Genomic DNA, 27,978 nt, shown 5'->3' with positions numbered 1-27,978 from the left:
GAACGAGGGGTGCTTACCTGTGAGCACCTCCAGAGGAACCATGGCAAGGACCTAGAAAGATGTCCAGACTAAGCTGAACTCAGGAACTGAGGATGGTCCATGCTGCCTCACCACAACAGATACAGAGGATACCCTCAGGGCCCAGCCATTGAAAAATAAATGGGTCCATTCTTGTATGGCCTCAAGGGAAGCCTTTCTGCCACCAGAGCCCTGGACCAGGGCTACCGACCAAGTCACCCCTTACAGAAGCTGGCTGCAGGCCAGATTAAAATGATACCCTCACAACAGGGGGCATCCCCCTGCTCCCCTGCTCACTCACTCACTTTCAATCAGTCTCTCTAGCTTCCTTTGGCACTGAAAGCACAATGTCAGAGGTTGCGGTCCCCGAGACTGAACCAGCAGAATTTGGACTCGGGCCTAACTCCCCGAGAGAACTTGGTGACAATTGGCTGTGCCATCTCCAAGTCTCTTTCCTAAGCTTATTTTCCCAACATGGCCAGGGTGTGGCCCACAGTACCTAACCCGTTTTTCCTTCCTGCCAGTGGTCTGACGAGTCCAGAGGAGTTTGGCCAGGTGGACTGTGGCAGATCGATAAAGAAAGGCTTCTTCAGGACAGCACTGCCAGAGATGCCTGGACGTGCCACAGACCTTCCTACTTGGCCTACAATCACCTGTGCAGCCTTTTGTGGGCCTTCAAAACTCTGTCGAGAACTCTGTCTGCTTGGGGTTATTCAGTGTGACCTAGAGAAGAAATCGGTGGACCACGATTTCAAGACTGGTTAAAAAAGAACTGCAAAGAGACGGACTCCTGTTCACCTAGGTGAGGCGTGTGCATCAGTTGGTGTCTGAGTCCAGATGTGTGCAGTTGTCTTCTGCCAGCCATGGATTCCAGGCTACATATTTCTTTTTAATGGGCCACCTCCCCACAACGGAATTCTGCCCAACACAGGAGATTTCTGTAGTTATTGTTTTCTATCATCCGCCTACTGGGGAAGAAAGTGAAGGAGGGGAAACTGTTTAATGTCACATGAAGACCCCAGCTTTAAGAGAAGCTGTATCCTCTAACCACGAGACCCTCGACCAGCCCAACATCTTCCATGGACACATGACATTGAAGACTGTCCTAAGCTATTGCCACCCTTGGAGATAATGTCTTATTTATTAGATGGATAATGGTTTCATTTTTAATCTCTTAAGTCAATGTAAAAAGCATAAAACCCCTTCAGACTTCTACATTCATGATGTATGTGTTGCTGACTGAAAAGCTGTACTGATTAGAAATGTCTGGCCTCTTCAAGACAGCTAAGGCTTGGGAAAAGTCTTCTGGGGTGTGGAGATGGAACCAGAGGCTGGGTTACTGGTAGGAACAAAGGTAGGAGTTCAGAAGTGGTGCCATTGAAGCCACAAAGCCAGTAAATGCCTCAATACATTCTGGGAGAAAACTTAGCAAATCCATCAGCAGGAATCTGTCCCCTCTGTTGAGGAGAGAGGAAGAATGTGTGTGTCTACACAGGATAAACCCAATACATACTGTACTGCTCAGTGATTAAATGGGCTCACTTCCTCGTGAGCCCTTCGTGAGTATGTTTAGAAATAGAGCATTAGCCACGAGCCATGGGCATTTCAGGCCAAATCCATGAAAGGGGGACCAGTCGTTTATTTTTCATTTTGTTGCTTGGTTGGTTTGTTGCTTTATTTTTAAAAGGAGAAGTTTAACTTTGCTATTTATTTTCGAGCACTAGGAAAACTATTCCATTATTTTTTTTTCTTCATTTCCATTCAGGATGCCGGTTTTATTAATAAAAACTCTAACAAGTCACCTCCACTATGTGGGTCTTCCTTTCCCCGCAAGAGAAGGAGCAATTGTTCCCCTGAGCACCTGGGTCCGTCTGACCCGTGGGGCCTGCCTGTGAGAAGCAGTGGGCCCCTTCAAATACAGAGTGGATAGCTCATCCCTAGGAATTTTCATTGAAATTTGGAGACAGAGTAACGAAGAAATAATATATAAACTCCTTATGTGAGGAAATGCTACTAATATTTGAAAAGTGAAAGATTTCTCCCTACTAACTCAAGTGCACCTAGCTTACTACATCATGAAAGGTACATTTAAAATATGTCAAATTGGCTTGAACTTTTCAGAGAATTTTGTCTTCCCCCTAATTCTTCTTCCTTGGTCTGGAAGAACGATTTCTATGAATTTTCTCTTTTTTATATATATAATTCAGACAATTCTGATCCATGTCTTCACTTTGGGCACTCTTATTTAACAATGCCACACTGGAAGCACTAAATGCAGACCTCAGATCTGTTCAGAGCTGACCTCCCAGCAACATAGTTGACACAGCTCCAGGTTTTTAAATTATTAAAATAAGTTCAAGTTTACATCCCTTGGGCCAGATATGTGGGTTGAGGCTTGACTGTAGCATCCTGCTTAGAGACCAATCAATGGACACTGGTTTTTAGACCTCTATTGATCAGCAGTTAGCATCCAAGAGACTTTGCAGAGGCATGGGAAGATGAGGCTGGACAGATGGCAGAAGCAGAGGTTCTCTGCAAAGACTTGAGATTTAGTGTCTGTGAATGCTCTGGTTCCTAGGTCCAGCAAGTCACACCTGCCAGTGCCCTCATCCTTATGCCCATAACACACACACAGTGAGAGGCCTCAAATATACACCTCCCTAGAAGTGCCTTCTAAGTCAGTTCTTTGGAAACCAGCAGGTCTGAAAAAGAGGCTGCATCAAGGCAAGCCTGGTTAGACCACTGTCCATGCCTCAGTATAGAACAGCCTGGCTTATTTGCAGATTTTTCTTCTAGAAATCAAATGACTGATAAGCATTGGATCCCTCTGCCATTTAATGGCAATGGTAGTCTTTGGTTAGCGTAAAAATACTCCATTTCAGGTTAAAAATGCACCTTCTAATCCATCTCTGCACGCTCCCTGTGTTTCCTTGCCCTTTAGAAAATGAATTGTTCACTACAATTAGAGAATCATTTAACATCCTGACCTGGTAAGCTCCCACACACCTGGCAGTGGGGAGCATCGCTGTTTCCAATGGCTCAGGAGACAATGAAAAGCCCCCATTTAAAAAAATAACAAACATTTTTTAAAAGGCCTCCAATACTCTTATGGAGCCTGGATTTTCCCACTGCTCTACAGGCTGTGACTTTGTTTAAGCATCCTGGCAGGAAATGTTTTCTTCTACATGGAAAGATAGACAGCAGCCAACCCTGATCTGGAAGACAGGGCCCCAGCTGGACACACATGGAACCCAGCCAGGGATGCACTGGCCATTGTGTCCCTGCGGGAGAGATGGGCAGAATGGCCCTAGAGTCCTTTTTCCTGAGAAAGGAGAAAAAGGTGGGATTGACACTCACCCACCCACACTGGTAAGGGAGGAGAATTTGTGCTTCTGGAGCTTCTCAAGGAATTGTGTTTTGCGAGTACAGAAAACTGTCTGTTGTCTTCAAGCCAGGTTTTCCAGGGCACATGGGTCATCAGTTGCTTTTTCAGTCAGTTTGGCCAGGATGGACTAATGAGGCTCTAACACTGCTCAGGAGACCTCTGCCCTCTAGTTGCTTCTGGGCTTTGATCTCTTCCTACCTGCCCAGTCACAGAGGGAGGAATGACTCAAATGCCCAAAACCAAGAGGACGTTGCAGAAGTAAGACAAGCATGTGTATATTTTTAAGTGTTCTAACATAAGACCTGTTCTCCCTAGCCATTGATTTACCAGGCTTTCTGAAAGGTCTAATGGTTCACACGCAGAGAGAAAGAGTACTGAAAAAGCAACTCCTCTTCCTAGTCTTAATAATTTACTAAAATGGTCAACTTTTCATTATCTTTATTATAATAAACCTGATGCTTTTTTTTTTTAGAACTCCTTACTCTGACATCTGTATATGTTGCACTGAAAAGGTTAATATTTAATGTTTTAATTTATTTTGTGTGGTAAGTTAATTTTGATTTCTGTAATGTGTTCATGTGATTAGCAGTTCTTTCCCTTAATATCTGAATTATACTTCAAGAGTAGTGAGCAATATAAGATGCAATTGTGTTTTTCAGTAATGTGCATTGTTATTCAGTTGTACTGTACCTTATTTGGAAGGATGAAGGAATGAATTTTTTTTCCTAAGTCAAGACTGGAGTGTTTCTTTAATGAGATTAGGATACTGCTCAAGAAAATGAAGACTTTTCTCTGCAAATGTGATTGATGTGGAAAAATTAGATGAGCTGTTACAAAATGTGGAAATCCTATAATTAACCATAGTTGATCCCTGTCTTCTTGAAGAATTCAAGTTCTCTGAAGCTCTTCCCAGTATATAAGTACTTAGTAGACTATGTGTCCAATAATGCTAATTGATGTGGTGGAAAATATACAATCTCTGCCCCTGCAGGAATTGAAATCTGGTGGAGAAGACAGACAGATATGCTGAGAATAATTCTGGACTATTTCTAGACAATACAAATAAGCCATGAAATTATAAGGTAGAGAATATATGTTAACAGTGGTGGTTCTCAAAGCATGGTTCCAGACCTGCAGCATTGGTATAACCTGTGAACTTGTTAGGAATGCAATTCTTTGGGCTCCAGCCCAGACCTACTATACTGTGAGGGTGCTCCACACTCTTTCTGCCCTCTGGGTGATTCTAATACATACTCAAAATTTTTAAATATTTTTTAATTTTGTAGAGAGACAGGGTCTCCCTGTGTTTTCCAGGCTGGTTTCAAACTCCTGGACTCAAGCGATCCTCCACCTTGGCCTCAGAGTTCTGGGATTATAGGCATGGGCCACTGCGCTTGGCTGATGCTCAAATTTAAGAACTACTATGCTACGGGACTCAGTGAAAGGACAACTTAGTGTTGAGCTACAGTTTTATGGAAAAGCTTTGAAGAGGCTTTGCAGAAGAAGTGAAACACAATTTACCTCTTGGAGTTCAAATGTAATAGCCATCAGAAAGCGTAGCCTTGAATGAAGGATCTTCTCCGCTCAGCCTAGTTGAAGGAAAAAAATAGATCTGTCCATCTCCCACCATACCCCCAACCACCCCCGGGCTCACCAGCCCCTGTTCCCCACCACCCAGTCTGTAATTATAAGGAATTGTTCTAAAACAGTCAACCGGATCTTACAAATCCATAGTAAGGCCTCTGTCCTTTTTTTTTTTTTTTTGAGATGGTATCTTGTTCCATCACCCGAGCAGGAGTGCAGTGGTGCAATCTCGGCTTGCTACAACCTCCGCCTCCCGGGTTCAGGAAATTCTTCTGCCTCAGCCTCCGGGGTAGCTGGAACTACAAGTATGTGCCACCACACCCAGCTAATTTTTGTATTTTTAGTAGAGATAGCGTTTCACCATGTTGCCCAGGATGGTCTCAATCTCTTGACCTTGTGATCTGCCTGCCTCACCCTCCCAAAGTGCTGGGATTACAGGCGTGAGCCACCGCGCCCGGCCGGGCCTCTGTACTTCTAACCCATGGGTGGGATTCACATGTGCAACATAAGAAGCGCTCACGGAAAAGTGGAGAGTGAAATCGTTGCTGCATAGTATAAAATCCTGGGCCCCAAAGAAGGTTCTGCTCTTTGTAGAGAGGGACGAGCAGGTGGAGCTTGCTGTCCAGACCCCAGAGGTCTTAGGATCAGCCAAACTTGCAGAAAGATGGAAACTCAAGCAATTCTTCCTCCCAAGCTCCCTGGCCTCGCATCTGGCCCTCAATAAACTCTTTCCCTACCTCTTGAAAGAGAGTGGGGAGACTTCCTACCCAAACCTGGTCTTCCTCCTCATGACCCCATTTAGTCTTCAGAGACATCTCCAGGCCTTCTTCCTAACCAGTGGGATTTTTCACTAGTCCCCATTTTTTCTCCTCTTTCCCAATTTCTAAGCCATCTACCTGCCAAGGCTGCCTGCCTGCCAGAACCAAGGTCCGGTGACTGTCCCTTGTCCTGGTCAGGTGCACTGGACTGTCTGGGGTGAGAAGGAGCCATCCCAGGAAAAAGCACCCATCAACTTTGAATCAAGCCAGACCTTTCCTCGTCCAGGTGACTTGCAGTTGACAATTTGAAAGCCATGTTCTGGATGCTTTGGGTCCAGGCTTTTTGGATCCTGTTGGCCCAAACTTCAGACCCCTATTTTTTCTGGTTGCCTTGACTGATGCCTGGCTCTGTTGGGGGACATTTGAGTATAAAACCCTTGCCTTGCATCCTCTCTAGCTCAGAGCTTCACTACCAGCACTTTTTCCCCCTGACTCCTGAAACTCCTCTTCCACAACTGCCTTCTGCAGGACTTGCTACTTCCAGCAGGCTCTGAGGTTTCTGCCACGGCCTTTCACCTCCAGAAGTCAGGAGTGAATTGCTTGCAGTCACAGAAGCTGTGTCTAGCGATGCCTATTTCATAGGGTGGTGTCTGTCACCCAAGATCAATAAGGAATCTGAATATATGGGGATGGACCTTAAGCATCACTTTAAAAATCTCTCCAAGTGATTCTAATCCATACCCTGCTCCCCTTTCGAATACACCAGGCCCCAGCGGGCAGGTGGCATGGGAGAAGTGATGCCTGGAGCTAAGAGTACCTGGTGCTCACCCAGCGCACCCATCCTCAAGGAGATTCCTTAATATCCAGCAGATGTTCACCTCTGGGGAGACAGAAGCTTGGGCCTCCTCTCAAGTGGGATCGCCTAAGGCAGAGAAGTGAGAAATCTCCTGTGGGTACTCCTGTAAGGAGTGCCTTGTGGCTGGTGCTTGAGGTCATAGGTCAGGCACAAGTGGGCAGTGGCTTTTTTTTTTTTTTTTTCAAGTCAGGGTCTCACTCTGTCACCCAGGCTGGAGCACAGTGGCATGATCTCAGCTCACTGCAACCTCTGCCTCCCAGGTTCAAGCAAATCTCCTGCCTCAGCCTCCCGAGTAGCTGGGATTACAGGCGCCAGCCACCACGCCTGGCTAACTTTTGTATTTTTAGTAGAGATGGGGTTTCATCATGTTGGCCAGGCTGGTCTCTAACTCCTGACCTCAAGTGATCCACTCGCCTTGGCCTCCCAAGGCAGTGGCTTTTTAGGAGCCAAATTTTACACTTGGGAATAAAAGAAAGTTGGGCATTTATGCTGAAAGGGAAAGAGAGAAAGTAGGAAGGGGAGACCACTGTCCAGGACCATCTGCTCCAATGGAAGCCTCAGGCTTGTGCATCTGCACAGGTGCCTGGGACCCAGAGCCCATAAGGACCTCCATCCCAAGACTTGCAGGGGAAGCCCTGTGGGAGGTAGGTGAAGTTGAGTGCTGGGCAAGAGGACATCTCCACCAACCTGGGGCTGGGCGTTCAGCTGCTGGTCCTGTGCATTGCAGGAAGGGATTCTGGACATGTGACATCCCAGGAGAACTGGGCTGTGAGGAGCCAGCATCACTTAAACCGTGTCCTACCAGATCAGACCAAACAGCCACGCCCCTCCACTGCAGCATGACTCTCCCACCAGCCCTTGTGAAAGAAGCCTCCTAACCAGAGTGCAGAGGTCCAGAGCCCCTGTGGTGGGAGAAGGCTTGGAGGCAAAGGCTGTAGTGGGTTTCACTACAGCCTGCTTCTTGCTGACTGTGTCACCCTGGGATGTTACTGTTTCCTTCTGAGCCTCCTGTGCCTCTCTGTTTAATTTCCACTGATTTAGCCCAGGGCTGTGAAATAAATCTCAAAGCACAGCCTGATTCTTGGAATAAAAAAAATCTGGTGTGATCCTAAATGCTATCAATATATTGTCCAGCTCAAGGGAGGCCCCCCTCTCCATGTGCCCCACTGACTTTCAAGGTAAAAGAAGCTGGGAGGTGGGAGGTGCTCATGAGAAATATTTTCATAGATCCAGTATCAAATGGGACCAAACCCAGGGGTTGATGATCTCAGGACATCACCTTTACAAGTGGTTAATGACCCAGAGGAGTGAGGACAACTGTCTTCAGACATAAGGAGGTTTGGTCTGACCTCAAGGGGCAAGTCCAGGAGACAGGTTAATTTTGTTTCAGTAGAGGCTTCTGTTTCACTGTCAGAGCTGCCTGCTGGCTCTGGCTGTCCTCCAGGCAAATGTGCTTCCTAACTCCAAAGTAATCACACAGAGGTGGGTGCCAACCAGGGCCCAGAGGGTCTCCTGGTGAACTAGAGCATGAGCCAGAAGACCTGGGGCATCTGACCATGGTCTCCTACCTATGAGTCCATGGGTTACCCCTATTTAGCTCCAAGCCTCCACCTCCCACTGCACCCTCTGGAACAATCTTTGCAAGCCCAGACTTGAGCCTCTGTCCTCCCAGGGCTTCCCAGTGATGGAGGGGGATCTCAGGCCCTGCTCAATCCCCTTACTTCCCATCTCCTAACATCAGAGCCATCCTAAGGATGGTCCCCACACAGGGACCACATCCCCAGTGACTCTCATCAGGAGAGGGCTTTCTCTGGCGCTTTCCACTCCTTAGGTGCCTATGTGTGCCGGTCATTTGCCACTCCCAGTTCCATTCTCCCCATTTCTACCCTGTGCCCAGAAGCTGACCCCTGTGGGCTGCCTCCCTGGAGCTCTCTTGTCTTCTTGCTTCCAGTTCAGCCAGTGGGAGGCACTGGCAGGAGATCGGAGTGGAGTAGGAGGAGAGACATGGGGGTTTGTCATCCTCGCTCCCTCCCTGTTCCAATACTGCCTCCCTAGCAGCAACTGTGTCCCAAGGCTAGGCTCCCTGGGCCCCTACTCCCCAGCCCCACTCCCACCGGGCTTCGGGACACCATGTCCTCCACTGGCGCCTTCAGTACTGGAGTGGTAATGCCTTCCCACAGTTGCAAGTAGAACTCTGCCAATCTTCCCTCTCCTCTTTCTTTAGTATCCAATGATGCTTACCCAGAGGTTGAAAAGTCAAACACCTCCTGGAGTGAAGTGGGTCATCTGAATTAGTGCAGCTGCTTGATGAAAGCATGAATGACCACAAGTGAGTCTGAATCCAGGGTTGCGGTGGACACGGTGATGTACTGGCAGGCACTGACCCCTGCTGAAGGGGGAAGTCACTTCTCAGTTCCAGTCTAAAGTGGATCTCCAGCAGGAGGTCAGTTTCGCTATTTTTTTTTTTTTCAAGAGAAACAGAACATCTGGACCTTTTCATAAAAATATCTCCATTCCTAAGTGTGGTTCCGGTTTAGAACCGCTCTGTGGCCCCAGCACAATCTGTCAGCAGGCCACCATTCGCTAGCAGCCGCCACTCTCAAGCTGTCTGCTTGTCTCTGGCTCTGCCAGGCCCCTCACGCCTCTCTACCTTCGTAGTTCCCTTTGCTGGGAAAGACTTTTTCTACATCTTTGCCTGAGCAAACTTCTGTTCCTTCAAGAACAAGCTCACACACACCTCACTTTCTTCTGGAGCCTTTCCGGAGCATGAAAAGATAATGCCCCCACCCCAAGGCCCCTTGCATACTTGCGTTTGAATACTCATCTCAGGTGCTGGACTTTTCGTTCCTTCTCCGTGAGCTGTCTGGCGCCTCTGGCCATTCTGTGCCCCAGGTCTTGAATCTTCAAGGTAAGGAATCTCTGCGCATCTTTGTAGCCTGGGCATTTAGCGCAATGCCTGAGGCATGGTAGGTAACATGGTAACATTCTGTGGAAAAAAATCGTTAGAGATATGAGGCTTTGGGTGGACCACTGTATGTCTCTGGAGGCAAGAGAGCAATGTCGTATGGGATCCCTGGGTCTTGTGGGGCTGCATTATTGGTATGTTGTGTTGGCTGCTATAATCAGACCCCTTGAAGGTCAAATAGGTCTTTGCGACCCTCCCTGGTTCCCTATGTACCATGAGGAGCCTTGCTTCTAGGCAAAAATACATTGTATGTTCTGACCCATGACTGACCAAGAATTGTCACAGCCTAGGTGGATTTGACAAAAATTTTTAATCACATCCATTCTACCCTCTGCGTTAGTCTCACACAGAAGAGTTAACTCTTTGGAGAATGGTCACGATTTCATAGCTCTTTTTATTTGCTGACTGACAGTCTACACCCCAGCAACCTTCCAACAGGAGGAAGCCTGGCCTGAGCCCTGAGCTCACACTAGAGAGGAGGAAGTTGCACACGAAGACAAAGGAGAGGAGAAAGATGGGAGGGGGTTTCTCAGAAAGCTTTCGTCTACGAGATTTCCTTCTTGTGGTTGGTTTCTTCGAAGTCTAATCTGCTCCCTTGAGAGGCCTCTGATCCAAACAGGCAATGATGTGAATATAATCTCTATCAGCCGAAACAGAACATCTATTTAGTGTTAGGAATAAGCACAACAATGAGTCTAAGAGCGACCCAGAAAATGACTTTGCTACAAAATTCTGTCCCTCCTCTATAATACAAAATTTTTAAATCTGGGTTCCCCCAAAGGCAGGGACTTAGATAATAATTTGGGGACAGATCTTTTATTTTAGAGGCAATTTCAGGAAGCAGGAGTGGGAGACTAAGAAGAGTGAGACAGAGAATGAGGAAAAGCCAGCAATAGGAAATTAGCAGTGAGCTGACTACCAATATGTAAAACTGGGGCTCAATCCTACTGGACACCCACTAAGAAGATATGTAGAATGCCACCTCTGAACTGAGCCTCTGCAGATCAGAAGGCTGGGCATTAACGACTGACTTCCATCACCCAATGCACCCAATGGTGAGAGTTGCCATAGAGTCATTAATCCTCCACCCCCAACACACACACACACACACACACATATGCACACGCACACACACACATATGCACACACAGCACAGATCTTAGGGGCCTGATATGTGACACTGATACTGAGCACAGGAAGCTTTTACAAAGCTGCAACTGAAATTAGGTGGTCTGAGGGTATATGATGTGGCAAAAATAGCATCTGCTACAATTATTAATTTTTAACAATAAAATTATAATAATCCATTTTTTCATGAAATTTGGATTCCTTTCTCATAACCAAAAGTTCTTTTGAATATGCAGATATTCTGATTTCGTAGAATACTGATTCAAGCAATGGCCATTGGGCATTCTGCCAAATGTGGATTCTGTGTGCCTCTAACACCTTCCAAGATGTCGGCCAGAGACTCCCGCTTCTTCCAAGATACCTGTCCCTTTGTTCCAGACCCAGTTACTGGACTGTGGCAGGCCCTGCGGACCCTGAGGGGTCAATGCATTGGTCACACAAGTCTAGGGTCTCTGGTTAGTCCATGAATTCCTTTGAAGGAGAAAGTCTGTGACAGAAAAAATGGGGCTGAGGGAATGGGGCCATCAGTGGTGGGCCATGAGCAATCAGGTGGCTAAGCTGAGGAAGCCATTTTGCAAAAGGAAGCAATGAGGCAGATTCACAGAGAAAAAGAAAGAGCACATCTAATAGGAAGAGAGAAAGTCACACCCATTCCCAAGCACTTTTCCATTCTTGTTCTTGTGATACCTGGCTCACAGCAACCTCTGCTCTATTGATCCCTGAGCCTTTACAAGAATCCTCTTTTCAGTCCAGCGCAGTGGCTCATGCCTGTAATCCCAGCACTTTGGGAGGCCAAGGAAGGCAGACCACTTGAGGTCAGGAGTTCAAGAACAGCCTGGCCAATGTAGCGAAACCCCATCTCTACTAAAAATATAAAACTTAGCCAGGCACGGTGGCGCATACCTGTAATCCAGGCTACTCGGGAGGCTGAGGCGTGAGAATTGCCTGAACCGGGGAGGTGGAGGTTGCAATGAGCCGAGACCATGCCACTGCACTCCAGCCTGGGTGACAGAGCAAGACTACATCTCAAAAAACAAACAAGATATCCTCTTTTCACCTGAGCCAGCTTGAATGCATTTTTATTTCCTAAAACCAAAAGAGCCTGGACTAGAACAAATGCCTCTTCGGTATCTCTTAAGGTAATCATATGGGCTCCCCAGTATTATTTATAAGGCAACACTTTATATCAATATTAAATTATATCAAAATTAAATTGTATTAACATTAAGCCTTGCTTTTCTGGAAAATTCTTTCTCACATCCCACCCGAGCCCTTCTATGACTGGCTCCTTTTCCTTTAGGTCTCAGTTAAATGTCACCTCAAGAGACTCCTACATGTAAGTCCACTCCACCTACCCTGACTACCCCTTCCACTCTAGTTATTCTCCATCCAGTATTATGTTCATTTCCCTCATAGAACTTACCACATTTTATATTATATTTTTTACTAGGTTAATATCTGTCTCCTCCACTAGATAGTAAGCTCCAGGAGGGTAAGAATTATATCTGTCTTCTTCACCACTAAATATTTGACATCAAGCTCAATACTTGACACATAGTAGACGATCAAATTGGATGGATGGATGGATGGATGGATGAACAGATGGATGGACATCTAAATTCCTGGATAAATTGGATGGATAAATTTACCAGATAGTTTATCATTATTTAGAAATATTGTAGGATTCTACTCACTAGTATTTTCTTAAGGACTTTTGCACCTAAATTCTATATCCACTGAAAATATCCTAAATTAATACAGAATAAAGACATTTTACTGCCAAACAAAAGGGGAAATAATTCAGCAGAAAAAACTACACACCACAAGTTATACTAAATGGTACTCTTCAGGCAGGAACATGATCTCACATGGGATGACAAAGGAATAAACAGTGTCAGAAAGAATAACCACAAATGGGCCGGGTGCAGTGGCTCACGCCTGTAATCCCAGCGCTTTGGGAGGCCGAGGCAGGTGGATCACCTGAAGTCAGGAGTTCAAGACCAGCCTGACTGTTGTGGTGAAATCCCCTCTCTACTAAAAATACAAAAATTAGCTGGGCCTGGTGGCCAGTGCCTGTAGTCCCAGCTACTCGGGAGGCTGAAACAGGAGAATTGCTTGCACCTGGGAGGCAGAGGTTGCAGTGAGCCAAGATCACACCACTGGACTCCAGCCTGGGCAACAGAGCGAGACTCCATCTCCAAAAAAAAAAAAAAAGAATAACCACAAATGAATACAAATCAGGAAAAACTTTATATTTTTGTCTTTATATTTTATATTGATGTCTTGTGGGCATAAAAATGTTTAAAGAACTAAAATACCCAACAGCAATAACATATATACTAGGGAACGGGCATGCGCAAATAGAGGTAAAGTGTTCAAAGACCTCTTCCATTGCTTAGAAAGTGGTAAGTCTATTAATTTTTATTAGACCTTAATAACTCAAGAATGCATGTTGTAATCTCTAAAGTAATCATTAAAATAAAAGTAAAGTAATGTATAACCAATAATCTAAAAGGAGGGGGAAAGGGAAAATAAAAAGAACTTAACTGAACCAAAATAAAGCACAAAAGAAGAGAAAAAGAAACATTTAAAAAATGGGACAAATGAGAGATTTTGACCCAACTAAATTGGTAACTATATTAAATGTAAATACACTAAACATTCCAATTAAAATTCAAACACTGGGTTTAAAAAAAAAACCTAACTATGTACTGCTTGTAAGAAATGCACCTGAAAAATATGGACCCAGAAAAATTAAAGGTAAAAAGGTAGAAAAAATAGACTATAAAAATGCCAAGTAAAAGAAATTGAGTGTAGCTATACTCACATAAGATAGACTTTACGACATTTCATGATAAAAGGTTAAATTCACCAGGAAGATATAAAAATACATAAAAATCTGTATGTGTGTACCTAATAGCATAAGGTATTCAAAAAATATATAGCAGAAATGAACAGAGTTTGGAGTCTCCCTAACAGGTAAGGTACTGTTTAGAAAGCAGAAAAACACGTATACCCATGGACGTTTAATTTCCAGGGACAAAATTGGAAGAAAGATAAGGGGAACCAACTTCTTGGGCACACCCTGAAAGTAGACAGAAGTGTACTATGCTCAGAGAAAGTATTAGTATTTACAATAAGTGAATAGAGCTTCCATGGCTTTTCTTCTAGCCTTTGAAGCAAAAGAACATGTTAAAGACCCTATGACAAATCTAACCCAGATATTTTCCCAGCCCTCTTCCCAAATGCAGCCTGAAATCTCCCTGTTTCCTTCTTGATAATCTGTGTAAGAAAGTTAGGAATACCAAATAACTTCTCTGTGAAGCCCCCAAAGCCAGCAGTCTCCTGACCACTCCTCTGCCATTGATCTTCACTGCACTGTAGCTTAGCGGTCAGAGCACAGCTTAGAAGTCAGTCTGTCTAGGCTCAAATCCCAGCTCTGTCACTTGTTAGCTGTGTGAACTTGGGCAAGTTATTTAATGTCTATGCACCTCAGTTTCCTCCACTGTAAAATGAGGATACCTTAAAGAATGGTGGTGGAGATTAAACGTGCACATTTTGTAAAGCTTAGAACACTATCTAGCACAGAGTGTTGTCTATCATTTTTTATCCCCTTCATCTTTTACATTTTGATCTAATGTTGTCTTCAGCGGGATCAGAAATACATTCCAAACATTCTGCGACCTTCTTCCACCCACCTAAGGATCTATGAATATACAGTAAAGACCTCTCAGCTGAAAATGACTGGCTGCTCTATATGGGGCTTAATTATGGCCACATCCAAGCCTTATTCCCTCAGTATATATTCATATGGATACCAGGTTATTTCCATTCTGGGAAAGAAATTACAAATGATGTAACTCTGGCAAAGGCATATTAAACCCCCAATTTCAATGCTATGGTTTTTGAGTTGAGTTTTGAGAGGTCATAAACACCCTCAAAAGCATTTAATCTGTAACTGATATGTTTCCTTGAATGACTATTTCAGATATTGACATAGGATAAAAGGCATATATCAAACTTTGGATGCAACCTTTTTTTCACAAAACCATGCACATTGAAACAGAGAAAACTCTAAAGGTGACCCACCAAAAGTGTACAATTTACATTCTCTAAAGACAATATGCTGAAACTAGAAGTTAATAATATGAATTTAGCTAGCTGCAACAATAACAATAGAAACTCAATGTTTTTATTAAGCAAAGACATAAATAATTTTGACCAGGAGAGATATATGGTACATGTCCACCCTCACCACTTCTATTCAACATTGTACTGGAGGTTCTAACCAGCGCAATTAAGAAAGAAAAAATAAATAAAAAGAATCCATATTGGAAAGGATCTTTATTCATATAATAGATTACAGATCTTATATAGAGGAAACCCTAAAGAATCTACCTAAATATATATATCAGAACTAATAAATGAGTTCAGCAAAGTAACAGGATACAAGTTTAATACTTTTAAAAAACCATATTTCTATATACTTGCAATGAACAACCCACACATAAAATTAAGAAAACAACTCACAACAGCAGCAAATAAAATACTTAGAAATAAACTTAACAAAAGAAGTGCAAAACTTATCCTCAGAAAACTACAAAAAACTTTTGAAAAAAACTAAGGAAGATCTAAATGAATGAAATTATACTCCGTGTTCATGGATTGGAAGACTTAACATTGTTAAGATGGCAATACTCCCCAAATTGATCTACAAACTCAGGCAATCCCTATCTGAATCTCAGCTGACTTCTTTGCAGAAACTAACAAGGTGATTCTAAAATTCATATGGAATTGCCAGGAATCCAGAATAGCCAAATATCAAAAAAAGAAAAAGTAGGAGGACTCACAGTTCCTGACTTCAAAACTACAATAAAACAATGAGAATCAAAGTAGTGTGAAATTGGTGCAAGAACAGACAAAACGGACCTAAAAAATAGATCAACAGAATAGAATAGAATGTCTGGAAATAAAACCATACCTCTGTGGCTAACCAATCTTTGACAAAGGTACCAAGACAAGCCAATGGGGAAGGAATATTCTTTCCCAACAAATGGTGCTGAGACAACTAGACAATAACATGTAAAAGAATAAAGTTGGACCCCTGTATCAAATCATAGACAACTCAAAATAGATAATATACCTAAATATAAAAGGTAAAAATATAAAAATCTTAGAAGAAAACAGGCATAAATCTTCATGACATTGGGTTAAGCAATGGTTCTTAAATACAACACCAAAGAAAAATAGATAAGTTGAATTTCATTGAAATTATTTTGTGCTCCAAGGAACACCATCAAGAAAGTGAAAAGATAATCTACAGAATGGGAGAAAATATTTTCAAATTATGTATCCAAGAGATAAGTATCTAAAATAAATAAAGAATTCATAACTTAACAATAAAAAGGCAAATAACCCAATTTAAAAATGGACAAAGGATTTGAATAAACATCTGTCCAAAGATATACGAATAGTCAGCAAGCATGTTCAGCATCATTAGTTAACAGGGAAAAGCAAATCAAAACCACAGAGAGATACCACTTTACACCCACTAGGGTGGCTAGAATCAAAAAGTCAGATAATAGCAAATATTGACAAGGATGTGGAGGAATATTAGAATCCTCATTCATTGCCGGTGGGAATGTCAAATGATGCCACCACTTTGGAAATAGTTTAGTGGTTCCTCAAATGATTAAACATAGAGTTACCATATGACTCAGAAATTCTACTCCTGGGTATATATATACACACACACAAAAAAAGAAAATATATGTCTACACAAAAACTTGCACATAAATGTTCACAGGAGCATTATTTATAATAGCGAAAAAATAGAAACAATCTACATGTCTATCAATTGAATGATTTTTTAAATGTGGCACAGACTGTGCGATATTATTTGGCCAAAAAAACGAAATACTGTTACGTTCTACAATGTGGATGAATCTGGAAAACATTATACTATGTGAAAGAAGCCAATCACAATAGACCACATGTTGTATGACTATTTATATGAGTTATCTAAAATAGGCAAATCTATAGATTATTTGTTGCTAGGAGCTGGGGGAGAAGGAGAGCAGGAATCTGCTAATGAGTAGAGTTTCTTTTGAGGCTGTTGAACATATTCGAAAATTAAGTAGTAGTGATGGTTATGCAACATTTTGAGTTAACTAAAAATGCCTGAATGTATACTTAAAGAATTGTATACTTAAAGAATTGCATAAAGAATGAATTTTTTGGTATGTAAAATGTATCTCAATAAAACTATTCCTAACACACAAAAAAAGACAACTATAGATCCCATTATGGAAAAAAGGAAAAATAATCAGTTAAATGAAAATGAAACTATCACTGAACTGAAGAAATGGACTGAAATTTTCATTGTTTTTGTCTCAACATGGGTATGTATTTGCTGGAAATGCAGTTGTTCAGCATGATGAAGACAGGATTCAAAATATACAGGACAAAGTAGGAAATCATTAGGCGATTGTGATTTTTTTCTTATCACTGATAAGACCATTGATATAAATAATATCATGCAGCTACTATACTTATTCGTGGAACCCAATATGTGTTGTTGGTTTTGGTTTTTTGGTTTTTTTAACATGAGCAAAGAACTTTTGTACATGTGCCCATGTCAGACACAACATTAGGGAATAAATTATTTTGCATAGAGAACATTCTTGAGAAGTTAAATGTAGACAGGTCAAAATTAGTCAATATAAATATAAACAGTGCTGCTGTGATGTTGGTGCTAACATGGGACCTCTTATGAAACTTTTCCATGGTGGCATCATCCAGCAAGAAAATAGGATTTAAATTCATTGTGTCATTCACCAGGAATCTCTTTGTCGGTAAAACATTAAAAAGATAATGCATGATGACTGTAGTAATTAACTCTGTACACAAGATTCCCACTCTGGCTTGACCCAGACAGTTCAATGCACAATGAATTGTCTACACAGTATGGCAATCTGCTGCACTGCACAGAGGTTATTTGGCTAACTAGTGTCCTCATACAGAAGAAATTTTTCAACTATGGATAGGAAAATTGCATCATTCATGTCATCTGAGGAAAAGTCCCCACCTCTCAGCTCACCAAATAAAATTGGATCGATTCTTGGTACTTTTCTTTGTCAAGACAACACCTCCAAAATCCCTTTGAAGGGCATTCACACATAGTTCCTCAAACATATGATTTCATTTGTTCATTCTAGAGAAATTGTGTCTTTGGGAAACTTATTTGGCAAGAAGTAACCTGGTTGACTTTCCTGCACAAAAATCAGTTTTCTAGTAATGAAAGTGATGCTCTGAAGTTTATTCTTAAATTGAGGAGGTGAAGGCTGAATTCCATAAATGGGTCCCTGTTATTAAAGTTATGAAAATGAATTAATGTTGCTCAGTTGTCTTTCCCAATTAATATATTAATGATGTGGATGAAGAACTATGAAGAGTTTTTAAAATCCAGTACTGAAAACTAAATAAAAAGACATGGGTGTACCAGAATCCTGTAAATGTTCCTGTGATGGTTACCGTAATTATGCATATTTGTAAAAACACCGTGAAAACACTATACCTGTTTAGAAGTGCCACACTTTTAATTAGACATTTTTTATTTGAAAACTAAGCATTACCTCCAAGTAAAGGATTCAAGGCTGAATTCCGCCTTTGCATCATTAAAAAGGAAAATAAGACCTGTCTTTGAATTGTCAGTACAAACAGAAATAATATTGGAATCCATGTTCTACAAAGAAGTAACAAAAAATTATGAGAAAGCAAAAACATTATTGTACAATTTTTCTTTTACTCAACTCCATATTGAAAATATAATCAACAATATCATGCATATTTATATCATATTGGATGCTTCTCTTAATAGTCTAATAAAAATAAAGTTTTACAATACTTAGAACAGCTTATCTTTCCTACCAGGCTTGTTTCACTCAGTTACGTTACTTCCCTCACCCCTGCAGGCATTTTGACCCTTTTTTCTATGCTGGTGGAGACATATACAAACATCTATACACATATAAAGATTTTTCCAGCCGGGTGCAGTGGCTCACACCTGTAATCCCAGCACTGTGGGAGGCCGAGGCCAGTGGATCACCTGAGGTCGGGATTTCAAGACCAGCCTGGCCAACGTGGTGAAACCCTATCTCTACTAAAAACACAAAATTAGCCGAGGACATGGTGGCACATGCCTGTAGTCCCAGTTACTCTGGAGGCTGAGGCAGGAGAATCGCTTGAACCCGGGAGGCAGAGGTTGCAGTGAGCCGAAATCGTGCCATTGCACTCCAGCCTGTGCAATGAGTGAGACTCTGTCTAAACTAAAACAAAACGAAACAAAAAAAAAAGATTTTTCCACAAATAAGGGATTAACTATAAGTGTTAACTACTCAGATTTCTGTTTTTTTCACATAATAATACATCATGAGCATCCCTCCAGGTCAATAGACATCAGTCTAAATCATTCTTTTTAATAACTATATAATGTTTTATTGTATGAATATATGACATTTTATTTCACCATATGGCTATTTGTTTTGAGTTCTTTGTTTTCAAAATCAATGTTATACATAAATTGTACATAAATGTTTACATACTTGTACTTTCATTTCTTAGGACACCCAGGCCCTTATATATTTTCTGCTCTGTTATACTAGCATGTTGTCTCATGCTTGTTTCCTCATGGTTACATGGCTGCTTCAGCTGCAGGCATCAATCGTGTTCAAATTCAAGGTAAAGTTGAAAAGTAGCAACAGCCTCATTTTTATCTTACATCAGCAAAGCAAAGGCCTTCCTAGAGATCCTGCAACAGAAATCTTTCCCTTACATTTCTCTTTTTTTTTTTTGACACAAGGTCTCTCTCTGTCACCCAGGCTAAAGTGCAGTGATGATCTCAGCTGACTCTGCAGACTGCAGGCTTGACCTCCCAAGCTCAAGCGATCCTCCCACTTCAGCCTCCCCAGGAGCTGGGACTACAGGTACACACCACCACATCTGGCTAATTTTGTATTTTTTATAGAGACAGGGTTTTGCCATGTTGCCCAGGCCGGTCTCAAACTCCTGAGCTCAAGCAATCCACTACCTCAGCCTCCCAAACTGCCAGGATTACACATGTGAGCCACCATGCCTGGCTCCTTACATTTCATTGACCAGAACTAACTGGGTTAAATGACCACTGATAGTTGCAAGGGGGCCCGGAAAATTTAGTAACTGGAAATTCTCAAGTTGGCTTAAATCAATTGTGGTAATTCACATTTCTACCACAGAGATAGTAGCCATTTTTTGAATCCTTGTCTACCCTAGATATAATAAACCTTCTTTATTTTTACTGGTCTGATATGTTAAAAGTATATCAAAGTTGTTTTAATTTGTATTTTCCTGACAATTAATGAGGTTGAGAATCTTGTAATATAATAATTAGCCATTTGGATTTCCTCTTCTCTGAATTGCTGCTATTCATATTCTTTATTTATTTTTAATTGGCTTATTTTTCTTTTCCTTATAACTTGCAGAATCTTTTTGTGTGATATTAACTATTCATCTGTCATTTGTATTCCCAATCTTGTTGTCATAGATACGTATAAATAATTTTTTAATTTTGTGGGTATATATTAGGTGTATATATTTATGGGATACTTGGGATGTTTTGAAACAGACATGCAATGCATAATAATCACATCATGGAAAACGGGGTATCCATCCCCTCAAGCATTTATCCTTTGTGTTACAAACAATCCAATTATACTCTTTTAGTTATTTTTAAATGTACCATTATTATTGACTATTGTCACCTTGTTGTGCTACCAAATGCTAGGTTTTATTCATTCTTTCTAATGCCAACCTTGCTGTCTTTTGACTTCATTTATGGAATTTTTTGTTACATATGCAGTCAATTTTGTCTATTTTTTAATCGGTTCTGGGTTTCCTGACTTGCTTAAGAAAATATTCCCCTCATCCCCTAACGAACTAAAAATTATTCCAGAGCTCATAAAGCTACTCATTTCAAATTTGAAGCAAATATGACTAGGTGTCTAAACATTGGGAGGGGGGAACTATACAGTTCAATCTCATTGATAAATGGAGATTTTTAAAATCCTAAATAAAATTTTAGGTTTTTAATTTGAAGTGTATTATAGAAAAGGCATTACAACCAACAGGGCTTATCCCAGAACTACAAGGATGAGGGGCAGATAAAAAACACATCACAGATATAACAAGTCATGGTCACGTGCATAGGCTGTGATTAAGTCCTCACTCTACCACCATGGACCTTGGGAAGGTTACTTAACTTCTCTGGTCCCGTTTCCTCATGGTGAAATGAGGGTATTAATCATATGTAATGCAAAGAGGTTTTGTGAGACTTACATGAGTTAATGCTCTCAGCCCAAAGACCGGCACATAGCAAATGCTCAATAAATAGCTATTGCATTAACTGTTATTAACAATACAAACCACCTGAATTATTCGTCTGTTTGCTTTGTTGGTTTCAGCCTCATTGATAACCTGGGAATCATGTTACGTATACACAAAGCAAGATCTCACTCAACACAGGTGTGTTGTGAATGATCTTTGAAGCCAGTTCCCACTACCATGTTGAGTGTCTGTTAAGGGAATACAGTAGAGACGAGGGGAGCCAAATGTTTGCAGGGGAGCTGGGCCAGCCAGGTTTCATCATGCCAGCTGCCTGAGAAACACATTCAGATCTGTGCCCAGCGACTCGGCAGTCATTGCACAAGGCACAGGAACACACCCTCAGGGAGACGCACCTAGTCACAAAGCAGGTATAGTGTGTTTGCCAGGGTCCCCCACCCCCAAACCAAAGGGCAGTGAGAGGTGACAGACACAAAAATGGGGCTCAGAAGGCGGTATGACAACCTTATTCCTGAGGGACTCCAGCAGGCCCTCCTCACACCCCTTCCTGCTGGCCCCTATTGCAGGCAGCTAGAAGGCTTCAGGAGTGCCGACCGATAAGCCATTGGAAATTGCTGCTCAGCTGGCATTTTAAACCAACCACACAGGTTGGACTTGCATTTGCCTGGATCCTTCTTCCATGCCTCGCCGGGCCACCTGAGAGTGAAATTAGCAGCAGGAGAGTGAAGAAGCTTCCTACTCACTCCCAGACCCTGTAAGACTCCCCAGAGCTTGCCTGGCTTACACCTAGGAAGGGCTCAACACGTTTAATTACGCTTTCCTAAGAGGAATCAGACTAAGGGTACGGCTGGACTGATGGCTTAAGTTCCACTTAAAGATCTGCATTATTGGTTTGGCCTTGTTCTTCTCCCTAGATTTTTCTCTCCGCTGGGTTTATATTTTCTTATCACCCCCTACCCCACCCTCAGAATGGAATACTGGCATTTTACCACAGGTGACATTTCACCTTAACATACATGCATCAAACAGAACAACCAGCCAAGATTCAAGAAGGAGTATTCCAACAGAATTAGAATATTTAGAATTACATGAGACATGGCCCTTGTATTGGACTTAGATATCACCATTCAAAAGTAAGTTTTCAGAGAGCCTTTTAATGATGAGAAGAAAATGTTCACAATCTAACATCAGGAGAGGAAAAAAAAACTATATGGGAAAATATTTAAAAACAGTGCTTTTTCTGTATAGCAGGACTGGGAATGGCTTTCATTTTCTTCGTGTTTTTTCTGTTTGTTTGTTTGTTATTTTGTTTGTTTTTTTTTTTTCTTTTGAGACAGAGTCTCACTCCATCACCCAGGCTGGAGTGCAGTGGTGCGATCTCAGCTTACTGCAACCTCCGCCTCCCGGGTTCAAGCAATTCTCCTGCCTCCACCTCCCAAGTAGCTGGAATTACAGGCACCCACCACCACACCTGGCTAATATTTATAGTTTTTAGTAGAGATGGAGTTTCCCCATGTTGGCCAGGCTGGTCTTGAGCTCCTGACCTCAAGCGATCTGCCCATCTCAGCCTCCCAAAGTGCTGGGATTACAGGCGGGAGCCACCGTGCTCGGCATTTTTCTGCATTTTCCTTAAAGTGTGCTCATTAATGTCATTATCCTGTTTGTCACCCAGACCAGAATTCCATACCTGTCCATCAAAAGCCAGCTCCCATCTCTATCTCCTTGCATTTTCATTCACCCACTCTGTACCTCTAAGCCCAAATGCCTCTGTCCCTGGATTCTGCTTCCAGATGTGTATCCCAATCACCAGCACATGCTCAGCAAGCAAAGGGATTTATCAAAAAAATACTTTTAATCAGACTTCAAGCTTTTCATGAAAAATCAGAAGACCTGTCATAGTGCTCCAGGAATCCCACATGGCAACTAACAGTCTACACAACCATACCTTTTAGAGGGGCCGTTCTTTTTTCTGTCTCCCAGCAGTCATTCCCTTTAAGATTTTGTTGCCTAAGCCAATCACTGCAAGGAGAATAGCCTTAATTTGTTTGACTCAATCAGGATTGACCCCCTCTGGCTGGAGTTGTAAGCTACTTCCCCAAGCATATGAGAGGGTGAACAATATCATCACTGAGCAAGACAGTGGGGAATGACAGCTGGATGGCTGACTCACAGCATTTTCCATATTATCTATGCACACTTCAAGGCCCACCTTAAGTTCATCTTTCTTTGGAACTCCACCTTGGATTCCTCCAATTCCTTTCAACCAAGAGGGCCGACTTCCTGGGTATCTTCTTTATAATTAATAGCCCACAGTCTTGTGGCATTTCTTGAGTGTGTTCGGCACAAAGATAAAGTCAATTCTCATAGAATGAATGAATGGATGAAAGAATAAATGAATGAATGAACAAATAGTTATATGATAAAAGGGACTGGAAATGGACTTGACTGGAGGAAGCCAGCAGGCCAATGCATTCATTCAAGAAAAGGGAAAAGGATAGATTGAGGCAGTGATAATGAAGATGAAAACGGATAATATTTCAGAGATATTTGGTAAGATCTATCTAGCCTACTACTGGGATGTGGGGGTGGGGAGGGTTTGGGAGGAGTTGAAAATACCATGGTTCTCTGGCCCAGATTCTGTAATTCTATTCATAGAATAAGAAAGCTGCAGGGTCCAGGGAGCTTGGCAGTACCTTCTTCTTATGGCACTGCTAACTAATGCCTCAGGTATGAGAAGATACTTTTGGGGTAAAAGGGGCCCAGTGATCAGCCTGGAGTCAGGATGGTTGTAGGGGAAGAGAGTGCATGCCAAAAGGGCTGATATTTCAGTTATGTCCTATAATTGGGAACTCCCTAAATGCAAGACACTTGATCAGGTCCCAAAGAGACAGGGGACCTCTCAAATGCTGGGCTAGGCTGCTGCCATATTAACTCTAGTGCCACAGTCAACATCCAAGCACAGGACAAACCTCCATAAATGAGCACCACAGAGCACTGGGTCTCATGCTACTTGGGGAAGAATTGGGGCAGTTCCAAACACTGCAGCCCAAAATCATTGGAAAGAGCCCCAATATTTAATTAAATGAAATTAATCTGATTTGACCATTCACTGTATTTTAAAATTCTCTAGCCTAAAAAAGGAACACAAAGGTATTTGGAAGATTGTGCTCCATGATTTAAAGTGCAGGAGTCCGCACCAAAATTATCTCCAATTGAGTTGAAATATCTCTAAGAATGGAAATGTAGATCATAACTGGAACTTACTTTGAATAAAGCCCACTATGGGAATTTGAGTTGGTCCATGTTCCTGGCAGAAAGAGCACACATCAGCCGTCCTTCTCAAAAGACTCAATGCTATGGTTTGAATGTGTTCCCCAAAATTTATTTGTTGGAAACTTAATCCCCAGTGCATCAATGTTGGGAAGTGGGCCTAATAAGAGATTATTAGGTCCTGAGGGCTCTGCCTCATGAATGAATTAATGACATTATTGTGGGAGTGGGTTTGTTAGCTCAGGAGTGGGCTCCTTATGAAAGGGTGAGTTCAGTCCCTGACTCTCTCTTGCCTTCTCTTTGCTCTTCCATTCATCTGTCATATGAGGAACAGTGCTCCTCCCGTCCAGAGGATGCAGCATTCAAGGCGCCATCTTAGAAGTAGAGACCAAGCCCTCACCACACACCAAACCTGCCAGCATCTTGACCTTGGACTTTCTAGCCTCCCGAACTATGAGCCAATAAATTTCTCTTTATTATATTAATAAATCACCCAGTCCATGGCATTCTGTTATAGCCACACAAACCATGACACCAATCATTCAGAATTGTAAGGTTTCCCTTCTGTCCCCTCCCCCTTAGTCTTCTATTCTCTGGCCTAAACAATCTTTATTCATTTCGCTTTCCTATACCCTCACCTTTAATTACTTTGACTCATTTCTGTGGCTCGTTTTGGGTTCTCTTCTGTGGCACCTCCAAATTTCTTCAGTAGGGTACACGGACCCAAGCCATGCCTGACACAATGAGGACATTGCCGTGCATCTTTCTGCCATTTTGGACTCCTTTTCTCTAAAAACAGGCAGAGGATATGAGCAGGCATATCACCTAAGAATAAATATTATTATAAGTGGTCAATAACATATACTCAAATATACTCAACTTCACTAATAATTAAAGACATCCAAATTAAAATAACAATATAACATTTTTCACCCATCAGATAAGCATAGATTTAAAAAAAATTCTTAATGTCCAGTGATAGTTAGGGGTTTTTCAAACTATTGGTAGGAATATTGGAACAAACTTTATGGGGGTGGGGAGAACTTGATAGTTCTATACAATTTTAAGACATATACATTATCACCCATCTATTCCATTTTTGTGATTTGTCCTGCAGAAATATTAGCACAAGTGTGTAAGATATAAGCAAAAGGGTTGCAGCATTGTTTGTAATGGGGAGAAAATGGAAACAATCTACACTTCCAACAATAGAGACTGGTTAAATAAATGGTGCAAAAATACAATGGAATGCTATGCAGCCATTAAAAAGAATGATAGAAATCCCTAATCTAGGATACGATGTAGGAAAACAGCAGAAAAATGTTGTCTAGGTTATTTTGTTAAATGAAAATAAACAAATTTCAAAATTATTAGTAAAGCATGGGTTCATTTTTAATAATCTGTTGTGTACACATGTAGAGATAGAGAGATATACACATCTGTGTAGGCACACAAAGAACACTACAGAACTGTGCTTCTTAACTGAGGTTCCTATACCAGCAACATCAGCATCACCTGGAAATGTATTAGAAATGCAAATTTTCCAGCTCCACCCTAGACCTGTAGAATCAGAATCCCTAGGGGTGGGGCCCAGCAATCTGTTTTAACAAGCCCTCCAGGTGGTTCCAATGCTCACTAAAAATTGGAGAATCAGTGTTCTAGAAAAAGCATTTATCTAAAGGTGGCGAGAGAAGACATGTAGCTTACAAGAATATTTCTAATTGTTTATTCCCTTTTATACTGTTGGAAAAAAGTTAACTCTTTGAATGAGGGATGTTTCTCAAAGTCATGTACACATCTTATTAGGTTGTGGCAACTTATCAATTAAATTGGCTTTTAAATTCTTTTTTAATTTTTTGTGGGTGCATGGTAGATGTATATATTTATGGGATGCCTGAGTTTGTGTTTTTATTTTATTATTTTTTAAGTTCCAGGGTACATGTGTAGGATGTGCAGGTTTGTTACATAGGTAAATGTGTGCCATGGTGGTTTGCTGCACCCATCAATCCATCACCTAGGTGTTAAGCCCAGCATGTATTTTCCCTAGTGCTCTTCCCACCGTCCCCCCACCCTCCCCACATAAGATGCTTTGATACAGACATGCAATATGTAATAATCACGGAGAATGGGGCATCCATCCCTGAACTGACTTCTTATCAGAAGAACTGACTTCTGCACTCTGCTTGAGGAAAATCCAACCTTCAAAACCTCCAGCGTTTGAGGGAGATACTTATATTACTGAATGATTTAGGACATCACCAGAATAAAGGAAAATGAACACACACACATCAGGAATTGAACCTGGGTCTGCTGTGTGAGCTGAGGGAAGGGAGTTCATGGTCCCTGAGCTGTGGTTGCATCGTCTGTGACTGAGGATAGCAACAGTACCTTGTCTCCTCAGAGGTCACGTGGAGGTGACACACAGGAAATCTCACTGCTAATTGTCATGTTCTTAGTACCAAGGTTTCTTAAAACAGTGCCCTCAACATGATCAACTGACTCCATTTTTCAGAAACACCATTATTGCATAACACCAGCCTAGAATGATCCTTCTAGGAGAAAGAGCTCTGCCAGAGAGCCTTTGACACACACCTTCTAAGATTGCTTTTACTAGTGAAACATGTAAAACGTTGATGAAGCCAGTGAATAAGTGCAAACGATTTATTTGCACTCATTCCCAGGCCCTCCTGCCAGTCGGCCTCAAGCCTGCTTTGTGTGGAGCGTCCCTTTTATGATCTGTGAAAGCCCTTCTTCTTGCAACCTCACCTCCCTGTCTTCAGACAACAAAGCAGGCTTTTCTATTTGCACAAAGTGCTTGTTGCTTTCTTGATCCATGAGAAAACGGGGAGCAAAAGAACAATAATGTGCTGCTTCTTTCTGCTCCAATAAAAAAGAGTTATGAAACAGAAGCCTGGGGCCAAAGCAGGCTCTCTGTGCTGTGTGTTTTGACAAAGAAATTGTTCCTTAAGCACAGTCTTCAGGCAGATGGCAGTAAACAAGACGGTGTGGCTCAGATCATATTACTGGGAGGCTCTTGCTCTGTCAATGCCAGTCTGGTCTCCGGACCCAGCTAGGTGCCCAGAGTAGCTGGCAGAATGCTTGCCTTCCATCCAGAAAGCCTCAAACCCCCCTTCCTTAGGGGATAGAGGTGCAAAGACACCCGGCCAGGTGCCCAGAGTAGCAGGCAGAACCCTTGCCTTCCATCCAGAAGGCCTCAAACCCCCCCTTCCCTAGGGAATAGAGGTGCAAAGACACCCAGCTAGGTGCCCAGAGTAGCTGGCAGAACCCTTGCCTTCCATCCAGAAGGCCTCAAACCCTGCTTTCCTAGGAAATAGAAGTGCAAAGACACCACCTGGGGCTGTCCCTAGCTCCCAGACCTATCCCACCCGCCCTCTAGAAGTCTCCATCTGGTTTCAGGGAAGCTGTTGGAAAAAATTCAGGTGGATTCTGTTTTCCTCACAATACTAATTTGATAGGGTTTGAGGAGGAGCCCAGGAATTAGCCTCTTTTCTTTTTTTCTTTTTTTTTTTTCGTTTAACCTCTCTGGATGATGCTGATGGGTGGCTGAAATTACGAACATGTTTTAGAGGCATCTAAAACATTTCCCCTTCTTTGAAACTCTGGCTCTCCTTAGCAG

The 27,978-nt window shown here is 42.1% G+C and overlaps 1 protein-coding gene across 4 annotated transcripts in view; it reads left to right on the top strand.

The window, feature by feature from the left end:
* Nucleotides 1-4,137, top strand: part of TGFA (transforming growth factor, alpha) — a 122,434-nt gene extending 118,297 nt beyond the window's left edge. For all 4 annotated transcript variants that reach the window (XM_011967222.1, XM_011967221.1, XM_011967219.1 and 1 more), the window contains exon 6: nucleotides 543-4,137. In XM_011967222.1, the coding sequence (XP_011822612.1) occupies nucleotides 543-550 (8 nt within the window). In that variant the 3' untranslated portion in view covers nucleotides 551-4,137. The remainder of the gene's footprint in view (nucleotides 1-542) is intronic.
* The last annotated feature ends 23,841 nt before the right edge of the window (nucleotides 4,138-27,978 follow it).

Source organism: Mandrillus leucophaeus, unplaced genomic scaffold (genome assembly GCF_000951045.1).
Source record: "Mandrillus leucophaeus isolate KB7577 unplaced genomic scaffold, Mleu.le_1.0 Scaffold795, whole genome shotgun sequence".
In the NCBI taxonomy this organism is placed as follows: Eukaryota; Metazoa; Chordata; class Mammalia; order Primates; family Cercopithecidae; genus Mandrillus; species Mandrillus leucophaeus.
The sequence above is the reverse complement of the archived record's forward strand: the minus strand, read 5'-3'. Positions and strand labels throughout refer to the sequence as shown.